The sequence below is a fragment of the Cinclus cinclus genome, chromosome 3, assembly GCF_963662255.1.
Source record: "Cinclus cinclus chromosome 3, bCinCin1.1, whole genome shotgun sequence".
NCBI lineage: Eukaryota > Metazoa > Chordata > Aves > Passeriformes > Cinclidae > Cinclus > Cinclus cinclus.
This window is the reverse complement of record NC_085048.1, coordinates 56,090,789-56,104,676: the sequence shown is the minus strand read 5'-3', so window position 1 is coordinate 56,104,676 and position 13,888 is coordinate 56,090,789. Positions and strand designations below refer to the sequence as shown.

The 13,888-nt window shown below is 41.0% G+C and overlaps 1 protein-coding gene across 1 annotated transcript; it reads left to right on the top strand.

Annotated features, from left to right (window-relative positions):
* Nucleotides 1–9,460: 9,460 nt before the first annotated feature.
* MAS1 (MAS1 proto-oncogene, G protein-coupled receptor) lies at nucleotides 9,461–10,450 on the top strand. The gene has a single exon (XM_062488852.1). The coding sequence runs from the start codon at nucleotides 9,461–9,463 to the stop codon at nucleotides 10,448–10,450; it is 990 nt and encodes a 329-aa protein (XP_062344836.1).
* Nucleotides 10,451–13,888: the final 3,438 nt, after the last annotated feature.

The following is a 13,888-nucleotide window of genomic DNA, read 5'->3' as shown; positions in this document are numbered from 1 at the left end:
CTCCACCTCACTGAAAATGTGTATTCATCAGTGGGAATGTGGGTGCATGTAAACTACAACAAGGTATTAAAAGATTAAGCCAGGATCAGTGAGAGAGAAAAAAAGTGAGACAGTGAGAAAGAGAAACAGGATAGATGATACAGAGCCACCAATCTTCAGTCTTTTGCATGTAGGTGCCTTGTGAGCAGTGAAAGTGCAGTGAAAATGCTTTGTTGCCAGGGCTATATCCCATGGGACTGTGTTGACCTGAGGGCTGGTGGTAACCTGAACATTTCTACTCTGCACAGCCATCTCAGGCCCACCCCATCCCACCATGGGTGCACAAGCAGACAGGGCTGCCCACCTGGGACATGCCCTGGAGCCCTACCTGCATTTGCCTCCACTGTGATCAGCAATACAGAGATGTTGGTGTGTTGCTCATAGGGAAAGGAAAATCATGGTTCCTTGTCATCAAAAGATAAGGGCGAAGTATGACCAAGAATAAAAAATGTAGTCCTGGGAAATGTGTTCAGCAGGAAATAGAGGTAGCAGTAGTCCCTGGAACATCTAACTTCAAGGAAAATATTTTCTATTAAATAAAGACTGAAACTTCAGTTGACTCTGAACGCATTATAGTTGTTGGAAGTTCTTGTTAAGGAGAGGGAGAAAGCAGTGGTGTCTTTATTGCCTCCAGAGAGGAAGAAGGAAACTCATGTTTCGATCCAGGAAGACGTGGAATGCCTAAAGAACGCAGAATTCCAGGTTCTTTACTCCAGCTGCAATTTGGTTGGTTGTTGTCCACTACACAGCTTATATAGTGTTATCTCAACTCTGCAGGGCAAAAACTTTGCTACCAAATCAAACTATGGATAGAAGAGGACCAGTCAATACTGTTTCTGAAAGCAAACACACACAATATAGATGTTTATACTGGAACTTCGGCAAGTTGTACCACTACATAACTGTAGGAGACAGAAATCCTGAACTTGAAGTCCTCAAGAACAGCCTTTGTTCATGTGCAGGGCCTGAATTATTACCTGGTTTAATGGCATGGATTTCCATATGATGACTACCACAGCTTAGCATCTTGTCCCATTTCTGTCGAAGTTATAAAGAAGGAAATTGAAAAAGGTGGAAATATATATAAAAAAGCCAAGACCCCTTAGCTTCCTGTAATAGAACCAAACTAATTTCTTATTGTTTTTGTGAGATTGAAGCAGTAGATAAATTCCTTGTACTTTTAGTATTTACATTACTATATTAGAGAAGTGTCTCACAGATTTGAAGCTGGCCTCCCAGTGCTCCCATGCTACTCCCATTTTGCGGAGGAGGAATTTTGATGATGTTGAGGCAGTCTGAAACAGAGTAAACCCAGACCTCATGATTTCTACCCTCAGAGTCATTGTCCTGTATTCTTGCTACACTTTAACAATATAATTTTTTAGAAAATATAATGGCTTTTTTATATTTCAGGACTCTAGATCCACTCCATATATTTGTGTACACTTGATAGAAGAGACAGTTCAGTGTTTTCACTCAGTGACCTTCTGACTTCATGCAGTAAGCACACTGTATGAACTTGTTTTGCACTTGTGTTCAAAATGCATCACCTTGAAAAATAAAAATTATCTCTGATTCTATGTTTTGTCTTTGGAAAGAGACATAAGTATTAGAAGCAATTTAGAAATAATAGAACTTTACTCAAAGGAAAATGTTTAGCTACTTGAGATTCTTCATTTTAAAATTCAGCATTTGGGAAAAATCCTAAAGCAGGAGGAAGTATTTCCCTTCTGCAGTGATATTTTGATGCACTGTACTCTGGTTCTTTATCAGTCATTCTCCCAGCTGGACACCAAGAGAAAAGAGGATTGTAATACAAAGTCATATTCCATGATGCACTGTGGGAGGTTCTGTTCAAAAAGGAGAAAGAAATGAGACCTGAGAAATCTGGGCTACAGTTTCCCTGCAGAACCACAATGTGATATACACACACCCATCACAACACTGAAACTTTAGTTTTTAAAATAATGAATTAATTAATGGACCTTTAGACCACTTTTACAGTTCTGATGGAAATTCCTTCTTTAAACCTCAGCAACACACAGTAATACACACCTCATTCAGGCATGTCATTATAAAGCTCTTGTTGTTTACTGCTTATTATCTAACTACAGTCACACACAGTAGTTCCATTTTCAGCATGTCATTAGGTGACCTGTACAGATGTTGCCCTAAGGAATCCCAGACCTATCTGACTGATTCCAGAAAGTGTCCAGAAAGGTCCATTAACAATACCTGTGTAATCTACATATTTTTTTTTAAACTCCTGGTGCCTCCATAAACCACTTATCATCCTTTTAAACAATTTTCCAGTACAAGGAATCCTCAGCAGTATAGCTCCTTCTTTTGTGCAGAGGACAGAGAGACAGGTGAGCCACCAGACTTCAGGTGAAAAATCCGGAGTGTTCAGTGAACTGAACAAAAGAGATTCAGGTTTCACAGTAATATGCATCAAGCATCTTACTTAACCACCTATTCCTGCTATACAGAGGGCAACTAAACATAATGGCTAATTTCTGTGATAGGTTGGAAATGCATGCAAATTATAAATACGTGATACAGATTAAAAGTAATCAGGGGTAAAAGACAAAAGACAGATTAGTACAATCAAGAGTAAAGATTATTTCAGGGCAGTCTTTCTTACAAGGGCAGGCACTTGACAGACATAACTTAGTCTGACAAGCAACACCATTTCAAGAAGGATTTGGATATATGTTAATGGCAACATCCAGAAACAACCTGGGTTGAAAGAGAGAGTACCATGGTTTCAGACCCTTCTTTCATGAACTTTATCAGTAATACAAAATGTCTCACTCTATATGCACTACTGGCTAATTGGCATTCAGAGCTTTCCTTCCAACATTTTATCATGGGAAAATCTGACTCATCTCTATCATGCCTCAGTTACATTTTCTAATAACTTCTGCTTTGTGTAACTTCTGCTTTGTACAACTAAAGCTGAAGTGATTTAAACTGCCTGTACTAATCTTATATGCCAAGTTATTACTGTCATTCTTACCCTGTTGTCTCCCCAGTGGTTTCCTGTATTGTTTTACATATACAAAATGAAAATGTAGAGAGAAAACACTGTTTCCTGTACTGTCTTGCACTGCATAGCAGTGGTGGGCCTAATGCTTGGTTGCTGTTGGGGCTGCCAGCAGGCAGGTGCAGTGTATTTTCTCCTTTGCTGCGTGATGATGCCAGGTTCGGTGGAAGCATTTGTGCCATCAGTGACCAGACCAAGAGGGAAATAAGACTGAAAATGATTTTAGCAAGGGTAGATTTCCACTAAGGACAGACTCCACTGTCTTCAAGGTAGGAACAAACACCTGCTATGCATGTATACTGTCATGACTGACGGTAGGTCTGCAGACAGCTGGGGAGCTTTTGAAACCCAAGGATATAGGGGATAGAAGTGGGCATTAGGAAATCTTATTTTGTGTTAGTTTTCCCCAGCTAAGAGATCCTCATTTGCTGATACTCTCTCTGAATTGTGAAACTCCCTGGCTGCTTCCGCACCTGCTGTGACGTGACATAGAGGTATGAGCTCAGATCCAGAGCACCACGTGTGCTGCCACCCAGGTGGGTAAACACAGACATCTGGTATGGTGTGAATGGGTCTGCACAGCTTCTATAGCCAAATTAGCCACTTTCCCCTCTGGTTGTGGGGACTGGAGCCAGCCGTGTCCCCCCACAACCCAGCAGACATGTGGCTGAGCAGCACACACCCCACCCCGAGGCTGCAGAGCTGGAGTTCTGCTCTGGCTGCTGCTGGCATCACCCTGGAGTGCTGAGCCCTGGCTTGCCACCCAGAGATGTGCAGGTCAGAAAAAAGAAGGTGCGGCTCAAGTCAGGAGCAGGAACATCTCCAAATCCTCCCTTGCTCACGAGACAATCAGTCCATAAAGTTAACATGTAAACAAGTCCTCTGAACTTCCACCAACCTGGACTACACCACCAGAGTAATGGGCCAGACACTTTGCTTCTAGAGATGTGCACAGCACCTTGGGGCTCCCCTGGCCATGCCTTTTTTTTCTGCTATTAATTGCCCTTTTCTCATCAGCATTTTCAGAGCAGAACCTAAAATTCATTTATCATTAAAAAAAAAAAATCTGACAAAGAATAGAAAAGTAATCTGAAAATGGCCTTGCCAAACTATTTCAGGAGCCTGTATAGTCCCAAGACCAACTATAAACCGCCCCATCTCTCGCTGTATGCCTCATTCTTGCCTCAGATAAGATTCTTCCCTGTTTCCCACAGTACATTTGGCTTTCGGGCCCTAAATCCACTTTCATAAACAAAATGTGGTGGGTCTTAACCACCCACAAAATAATACAATTAATTCACCTTTACCAACCTTAGCTGTCAAAATTTCTCAGTAGGATTACAGGATTAAGCAGGAATCCTTCATTTAGAGCCTGCTATTCTGTACTGTTCTCATGAAAACACAATCCTATGATTGCTACTAATAGGATTTTACAACTGGCCTTACAGCAGCTGAGCAGCCACCAAGGAGCCTTCAGCCTTACACCAATTCCAGACATAGTCATCTTTGTCTTGTGTTGTCCAGAATTTTAACTGTAATCATTTTTTTAGCTATTAACAGATGGCCTGTTGGCTTCAAAACTTGCTGGTGACTTATTTTCACCTTGTTTTGCAGAAACTAGCAATAAATCCAACTTTCACACCTGTTGCCTATAAAACACAATCCATCAGTTACCACCCTTTAGAGAACTGGCATATGCTAGGATCATGGCTGGTACAAGTAAGATAAAAGATGTCCAGCAAGTTCTGTGGGGAGTTTTGGGTTAGGTAACCTTAAATCTTAAGTTTACTCCACGCCTAACTCCTACTTCTATATCACCTGCTGAAGAGTATCCATAAGTAATCATTGCTCTTCCAGTCTCTGTGAGACTTAAGGTGTCTTAAGACTCTTGGGATCCATGCAGTTTTTACAGTCACAGAATGGTTTATGTTGGAAGGGACCTTAAAGATCATCCAGTTCCAATCTCCTTGCCATGGGCAGGGACACCTTCCATTAGATCAGGTTGCTCAGAGCCCCAACCAACCTAGCCTGGAACACTTTCAGGCACAGGACATCCCCAGCTTCTCTGGGAAGCTCATTCCAGTGCCTCACCATCCTCACAGTAAATAATTTTTTCCTAATATCTCATCTAAACTTACTCTCAGTTCAAAGCCATTTTTCCTTTTTCCTATCAGTACATGCCCTTGTAAGAAGTCCTGCTCCAGATTCCTGTTTAGTCTTTGGCCCTCTTACAACCCCTGTTTCTCAGTGTGCCTTTCAGCTCCCTGTAAGTGGTTTGCTCCCAGAACTTCAGTCCATACTCTGAAACCTAAGCCAAACTCCTCACCTTTATTAGAGCTGAATAATTAAGGAATGAATTTCAGCTGGAAATCAGTAATGATTGAATGACTGTCAGGAAAAATTGCACTTCCTGAAAGTGCTACCAAAGTTCATCCCTGAGAGGTTTTAGTTATGGCTCATGGAAGCATACAGTGGGAGATCTGACTCCTGGGTACACAGCAGCTTTTTTATGCACTGGCACCTGTACCCACCACATCAGCCCCTCTAATCTGGTTTATAAATCCTAAGTTGTTGGGTTGTGTTTAATGGACTAACTGGAAGTTCTTTACAGGCTCCTTTCTGCTTCTAGGAATTGGAGATGGGAGAACATGAAATTATTCAAAGACTCTCAGAAAAATTATAAAAGGTAACACCACTAGCTTTCTACATACAGGATACTTGCAAGTGTTAGTTCATTCAGCTGACATCTACTGCAAAGCCGCTCTGTCCTACCAAGCTAGTGTCAGAGAGAAAGATTTTAGGATAAATTATCATTCATGAGACATCGTGCTGTATATCCAATTCAGATAAAAATTAAAAGACTTTCCATATTGCCCATCACATCTTTACTGTAAGTACTAATTTCTAGTCCAAAGATCAGTTCAAGTTCCACACTTTGCTATTGTTGCCCCCTTGTTCATATCTGAGTACTTAAACTGATTCAGAAATAGCTGTTCTGATGGCAGCATCTGATATAAAGACCACTATTCAACCTTCCTCTTAATCCCCAAATCACCAAGCATAAGGTGTACTTGTGACCTATTCCCCTCAAGACCAGATTTCACTCTGGTGCCCTGGCTATGTAGATGGTGACTGTTGGTGCTACAGGGATCAGTCATGAAGGAGGTCTCACAAACCGACTGCCTCTTGGACACTGGGAAGCCAGGGAATTTCCAGTTTTGGATTGTAGTGTTTTGGATTGCAAACACAAGTACCTGGTCAATCTTGACATGTTAACAAATTCCTACAATGACTCTTCTCATTACTTGTATGGATATTTCCTTTCTGGGGAAAGGAGAAGGTTTTTTCCTTTTTCAGAGGTAGCTTGAAATTTTTGGTCCCACAGGTGTTGAATGTAAGGTAGATTACAACTGAAGCCAACAAAATACAGTTAGAAGTTGTTTTATTTCACTCTGTTTATTTCCTGACTTTATTCTGACCCTCCCTTTGGGGTCATTTATTTCTCACATTAGTTAGTTGCTCTTCCCGTTTGGGGATTTGGTAGTTTTAGTGAAACATTTAAAGGAGAAGACCAAGCAAACTCTCTCCTTATTTGGCTAAGAATGTTTGTTCTGCTAATATCTGAATATAAAAACAACCTAATACTTGGGGCAAAAGCAAGGGGCATCCTCAGGAGACTTTTCAAGCTCCTAGTCATGTTTGAACTTTTCAGTGGAGACAGTTTAAATCTCATTGAAAGGTTTTTGGGTTTGGTCTTGTTTGTTTGTTTGTTTGTTTTTTTGTAGAATAATCTCAAGATTCAGATTTTACCTAGAGGAATGGATGTATGAGACTAACACAATGATGGATTCTTTTCTTTTCTTTTCTTTTCTTTTCTTTTCTTTTCTTTTCTTTTCTTTTCTTTTCTTTTCTTTTCTTTTCTTTTCTTTTCTTTTCTTTTCTTTTCTTTTCTTTTCTTTTCTTTCTGTCTTTCTTTCTTGCTTGCTTTTCTCATCTTCTATCTTTTTTTTCTATTTCTTTTTCATTCTCTCTTTGTCCTACTCACTTTCTTGTTTTGTCTTATCAAAAAATATAAAACAAATTTGTGAATTGACTTTTATATTTTTAGATGGCGTGTGATGGCACAGTTCAAAATTGAGATATTTTTTCTTAGGATATTAACATCCTCAAATAGATTTTCTACTCCCTTCATGTTTGTTTGTTTAAACTAGGTCTCCTGGTATTGTAGCAGCTCAGGACAACTTTCCATATACTGCCCTTCAGTTCCCACAAGAGTTAAATCCCAGGCTTTCAGCTAGATGAGTTGCCAGCTACTGAGTGATGCCATTTGAAGCTCAGCCTCAGATGATGAGCCTGGGACCCTTTATTTGGCATGCCTCAGACTTTTGGAGCAATGGGAGGACTGCACTCTGCTTTTTGAGTCATGATCAGAGTCACTATTTGCTCCCCCTCTCACCAAAGGCAAATGGTTGGAGAAGGTAAACTTCAGCTTCTTCAAGGAAGTTCTTCAACAGCCTCAGCGAAATCTGAACAAACCATGGATGTATCTGGAAGAAGAGGATTCTTTCCATCCTCATCTCTGAACGCTGTCATGTGGGAATGACCTTAGTAAGTTGAGAACTTTTTCCTTTTTGTTTTACTCTCCAGAGAGAAAACTCCTTTCCTACAGTGGTACGAATCAAGAACTTGCTTGAATATTTTCATACTCTTTTTTTTTTTCCATACTTTTCATTCTCCTTTTCCTACCTTATTTGCTTTAACTCTTGAAGTAGATAGCTTCTCCTTTCCTTTTTTCTGTGAACCTTTACTGTACATCCAGCAGCACAATGAGTACCTTCCCTCTGCAGTTTTTGCAGAACACTGCTTTTGGGAGGCTTGCCACTCATTCTGGTCACTGCATTTATGTGTTACATTCACATTCCCCTACCACACCTCCAGCTATGTTGTTGTCTGAGGTGGTGGCATGGTCAGCATACAGGTGGAGTCATCATTAACATTTATGCACAGGTTTAAATGCCAGGCAAGGCCTGAGGCTTCCCATGTTGTTTACAGAATGCTCATTATTAGATTGTGCTTGTCTTAAGGAGCTGTTTTGAAACCATGAAATGCAAAGCTCATGAGAGAAAAACTGTGACTGGGGTGAATGGCTCTCTTTAAATAATTATTGCAGAAGTTGCCCCAGTAAAACTTCTTTACCTTGCATTTGATGTTCTTAACTACTTGACAGTATGGGAAAATTCTCATTATGGCATGTTAATTAACAAGCTAATTTATATGGATGAACCAAGTCAGCTAGGTTAGCTTATGGTCAACAGTCCCTGTTAACATCAGTAAATCCAAAAATGTCCCAAATGTGACTGTGTATCATCACAGGGCAGCTGGGAAGATAACAGGGCATGGTGCATGATATATTTGTATGAATATCAGCAGAAGAGAATGCTTCTAACTTTCTGTTATGAGACAAAAGGAGACATACAAAAGGAGAAGTTACCCCATAACTCATCAAAACAACAGTTAAAACCATTATAACAATGGCAGGGAACCTGAACAGCTTGTGGTGATGATAATGATGAACATGATGTGATGAACAACATCTCTTTGTGATGGGTTAGATTTATAATGTTTGCAAGATACCTGCATTCATATTAAGTGTTCAGAGTGTGTGAACAAGTTTAAATTATGTTATGCTGTGATAAATGGCACTTAAAGCAGGTAAGAAATTGCTCTCTCAAAGCAGTGCCATTTTGCCTTCTCTCCACCTCTGTACTTGGAGGGAATACAATGCTGAATAACTACATATTATTTTTACTTAATTAAATCCCTTTCTGGAAAACTGATGTTGGTATCAATGTTTTTTTTTTTTAATCCAAAATACCTATGAGCCAAGTTCACTTGAAATGCATATGTTTAACTTAAAATTAATGCCATTAACTTCAATAGGAACTGAAGAGGCCTGTCTGGGAGCAATCTAGGGCTCTAACAAGATCTACCAATGCCATCTGTCATGACTATATAATGAAACTGTGCAATGTGATGGAGACATTGCTTGTCCAAGAGCTCTTTAAGAGAATCTCTTTAGCTGTAGTTTAGCACTCACAAAGCTGAGGCCGTTAGAGAAGGCAGTTCAGGATTTCTACTAGCATGATGGGCTTAGTGATCTTTAATATTGCCAAGAGCAGTTCCAACTGGGTTTTATCTAGCATCAGCATATCAAAGCTGCTGTTCCTTTTGCCAAGGCCTTCATGTATGACCAGAAACTGAGGGTCCACAAAACAGAAGGATAAGGGGGAGGGGAGGAGCACACAATGCTCACAGTATATTTTTATACATATTTACAGAAGGAAGAGCTGTGCTATCCAAACTTGAGCTTTCCCCATGGATGAGCCAAACATAACGTTTCATCCCAGCGAAGGCACAGAGAACATCTCAATGCACAGAAACATTTCTACACAGGAAAGGGTCTGGGAGATATTGACCCCACTTTGGGTAATTATGATCATCTCCTTCCTGGGTTTTTGTGAAAATGGAATTGTCCTCTGGTGCCTCTGCTTCCAGATCAAAAGAAACCCATTCACTGCGTACATCACACACTTGTCCATTGCTGATATTTCCTTACTGCTTTGTACGTTTATTTTGTCAATTGAGTACATTGCTGGTTTTGGATTCGCATATGGTTTTTACTATTATGTAACCACCACACTATCTATTGTCTTCCTTCTTGGCTATAATACTGGTCTCTATCTCCTGACAGCCATCAGTATTGAGAGGTGTCTGTCTATTGTTTACCCCATCTGGTACCGATGCCACCGGTCACAGCACCAGTCGGCAATTGTGTGTGCAATTCTGTGGACTCTGTCTTTTTTCATGACAGTAGCTGAATATTTAACATGCAAAGATGATTCAACCAAGGAACAATTCGACGACGGCAACCATTGCCAAGCACTGCTCATCTTCACATGGATCCTGACTTTCATGATCTTCATTCCTCTAATGATTCTGTCCAGCCTGATCTTGGTTATCAGGATTCACCGTAACTCCCTGAGACCTCATTCGTCAAAGCTCTACATCATCATTGTGGCCACAGTCATTGTCTTCCTCATCTTTGCCATGCCTATGAGGCTGTTGTATCTTCTGAATTACCACCACTGGTCATCTTTGCTCAGCCAGCAGAACCACGTCACCATTGTTCTCTCCACCGTTAACAGTAGCATCAACCCCCTGGTTTACTTCTTTGTAGGAAGCAGCAAGAAGAAGAGGTTCAAGGAGAGCCTCAAAGTGGTTCTTAGCAGAGCTCTCACTGATGGCTTGCGGCTGAGAAGCCAGGAAGTTGGCATGAGTTTGGATATAGCTGAAACAATTTTCTAAAGCTTAGGGGGGAAACTCTAGGGGCAAATAATTGAATGTGGAACGTTTAGCAAACCACTGCAAAACTAGAAGTACTTTTCATAGAATGTAAAAAGCGGTGGTGAAATGATGCTGTTATCTTTGGTTGTTGAGCAATGGAAAAACATGGACTAGAATAAAGATAACTTTTATTTGTTTGTTTGTTTTTTTTTAATTTGTATTTTCTTAATTATTCAAACACAAGCTACATCTTGATGTGACTATGCCAATCAAAGACACCATTGTGAATAAGAGACAGGCCAACAGAGAATATAAAAAAAGGACACAGAAATATGTTATAAATAGTGTGACATTTATAAAAGCACCGAGCACCCATAAATGCTATTGAAGTCATCAGGGCCTCTGTGCGTTTGCATTTTTAAAAGTCAAACCCACTAAACACAGGATTCACATTACATACTGGGATTTAGTTTCAACTGTTTCCAGCTTGTTTTAAGTAAATGCGCAAATGAGCTGCTCCCTGGGGGAAACAGAGGAAGAAATCCACGTATGACACTAAGTCCCCATACATAGCCAAGCACATACAGTGTAACTTTGATCTAGCAAGACATTGAAGTGTATATTAAATGGCTGGATTCATCTGTTGTTGAACTTCAGAGTTTGTTTTCCAAGTATATGTTACGTAATTTCTAGTGACATCAACATGTCTCTGGGTCCTCGGATAATTTGGTACTTGACACATAGGTGTATCTGACAACACAGGGATGTTGCCAACTCACAGAGGGCTTTTGCCCTAATTATGAAGGGTGGGGCTGGCTTATCCCCAAAATGTCAGCATTCCTGTAGATTTAGATATTCAAGGAGTCTATGAGAAAGTCAGTCCCAGCAACATACTTAGTGTTTATCTCTTCTTTGGAGAATATATATTCCCTGTGTGGCCTCTCTGTTTTATAGCAACCAGAGTTGGAAAAACAGAAGAAAGAAAGGTGCCTCGCACAATAAATGACTGGAGCTACACACCAGCCACAGTGTTACAGTTGCCTGCCTCCCTCTGTTGTATGCCAGGGTACTGAGGCTGGTATTTTGTGGAGTTTAATTCCCAGGGCCACTTGCTCAGCTTTAGCCACTAGGCTGCAAAGTGCAGAGGAAAACAGGAAAGAGAGGATTGAGCCAGATGAGCTTTATCACACAGAACATGGGAGATCTTGGCAGTCAGAGCACTGTGGCACTTTCAAAGAGACATGCATTTGCTTCTGGCCCCCATGGAGCTCCAAATTCAGCAGGAACTGAGACCTCCCCTCACAAGCAAAAGCAGCATCTTCAGCTTCCCGCCAAGTTTCCATTGGCACACTTAATAGCTAACAGGGGAAAGAAAAATACAACCCACCCCTCCTTTGTTGAAAGACTGCCAGTCCTGGAATAAGGAAGACTGTAGGTTTAGACCGAGGATTGGATGGGAATTCATGTAGAGAAGAGATCTCAGAAGGATAAATGTTCTTTCTACAAGTGCCACTTCCTCCTTACATTAAAGTGTTGCAATGTGTCATTGTCGAAAAGATTTGGGAAAAGGAAAAGGTTACTCCTACATCTTCCTGAGTCCCTCACTCCATCAAAATATTTTTCTGTGACAGCCCCTCCACTTGTCCCAGATTTTCGTCTTTGAAATTCTAGTCGCAGGCTTGTCACCTCTACTGGTTTGGGTGGTAGATGAGTGGAATCTGTTTCTCTCTTAGGGCAGAGATCTACTGTGCTTCTGGAATGACACATCAGCTGAGCTGCACCCCGATGTCGATGGGGAGTGCAGGGTAGGGCAAGTAGGTCTGTGGACACCTTGTGAGGGAGGGCCAGGGAGAAAAGTGAGTGTGATGTCCACATACATGTAATGTGTGTGCATGCAGCTGCTGAGGGCTGGGGGACTGTCAGGAAATTTGTCAACAGTGATGAGTACCATAAACTTAAATACTAGGGTATATCTAGCTTCCACCAAAAAAACTCCAGACTTTCCTTTAAAGCTGTTCCCTATCCTCACCTCAAAACCCTATACAGTAATCATACAGAGAACCAGAGAGAGCGGCAGCATTGCAGGAAGTATCTTCAACACATGCTTCTGCTGTAACCACACATGTAACCCAGTTCTCTCAGGTGAGGTAAGGCATATGATTTACAGTGCTTAAACATATCCAGATTATTACAACAGGCTTGGGTTAGGGATCACTATGCATGCAGCCAGGGCAGTAGATCTGAAGAGGCAATAATATGCAGCAGGGCAATCGGGATGCTTGTGAGCTGAATAGGTGCTCTAGGACTTTTAGCTTCTTACCACTTTTCACCTGGCCATGCCTCCAAATCTTCCAGATTTTGGACAAAGGTCCATAGGTCAGTTCAAAGAGCAACAAAAATTAACACTCAGCATGAGATGAACATCCAGAAGGACAAAAAAGAATGAAAATATAGGAGTTGAAAAATTATGAGTATTCCCTAGTGGATAGATATAAATAAATTAGGGATGTTTTTTCTTCTTTATCATAGCACCTGATGACTGTTCTCTGTGCAGACAGGCTGCAGTACAAGAAGGGGAACTAATAAGCACATGGTTCCATGATTTAAAAAAATAAAAAAAATTCAAGACAGGGAAAATGTGACAATTTGTTGCACAACGAAGATGTGATTCTCCACCAGCTTGCGTCTTTAAAAATTGCTTGCAACTGTGGGAGAGATTGAAATATCACCATGCAGATCAGATGGTTTAAGCACTTTGTAGTGGTGCAGAACAGGAAAGGTTGTCATGTGGGTCAAGTACTAGCTATGGAGTTTAGAGATGTGGGTTCTATTTTAATGTAGTACTGGCATCTACTTTGTCTGTGCCACTCTTTCCTGCTTGTAAAATGGGAGTTATATTATTTTGCCTCCAGTGTTGTGCTTTTGCATTTGCACTACAGGCACTTCAGAACAGCAACTATCTCTTGGTTATCTCTTGTAATGTCTGGGGCAATAAGGATGTTGTGTATGTAAATGTATTTCCTGGTAAAATGCCTCAGGTCACTCTGTGGAGCAAGGGTAAGAGGAACAGGGTCCTCCAAAAAAGCCTAGATAGATTGTCTGGCTCCATATGCACCTCAGAGAGACTCCTTCTCAAGTCCTCCTGCTGTGCCAGTCTCAGGGAGAGCATGATCCATACACTGGGGTTTTATGAGCAGATGCTGCAGTGATGATACTGGCCAGCAGAAGATATTCTCAGATGTTACCAGATCAAGGGGAAAGCAGAAATTCAGAGTGAGCTTGTGTGTAATTCACACCATACAATGATGTCCACTATTTGTGTAACCTGCTGCTTTTCTTCCCAGCTCCATGCAGAAATAATTCATTAAAATCCACTACACAGGGTTTCTAGCTACCCATCCAACCAGAAAGCCAGTTTGCTTTCTATTTGGTTGCCCAGGCACTTGTGTGATGTCCACA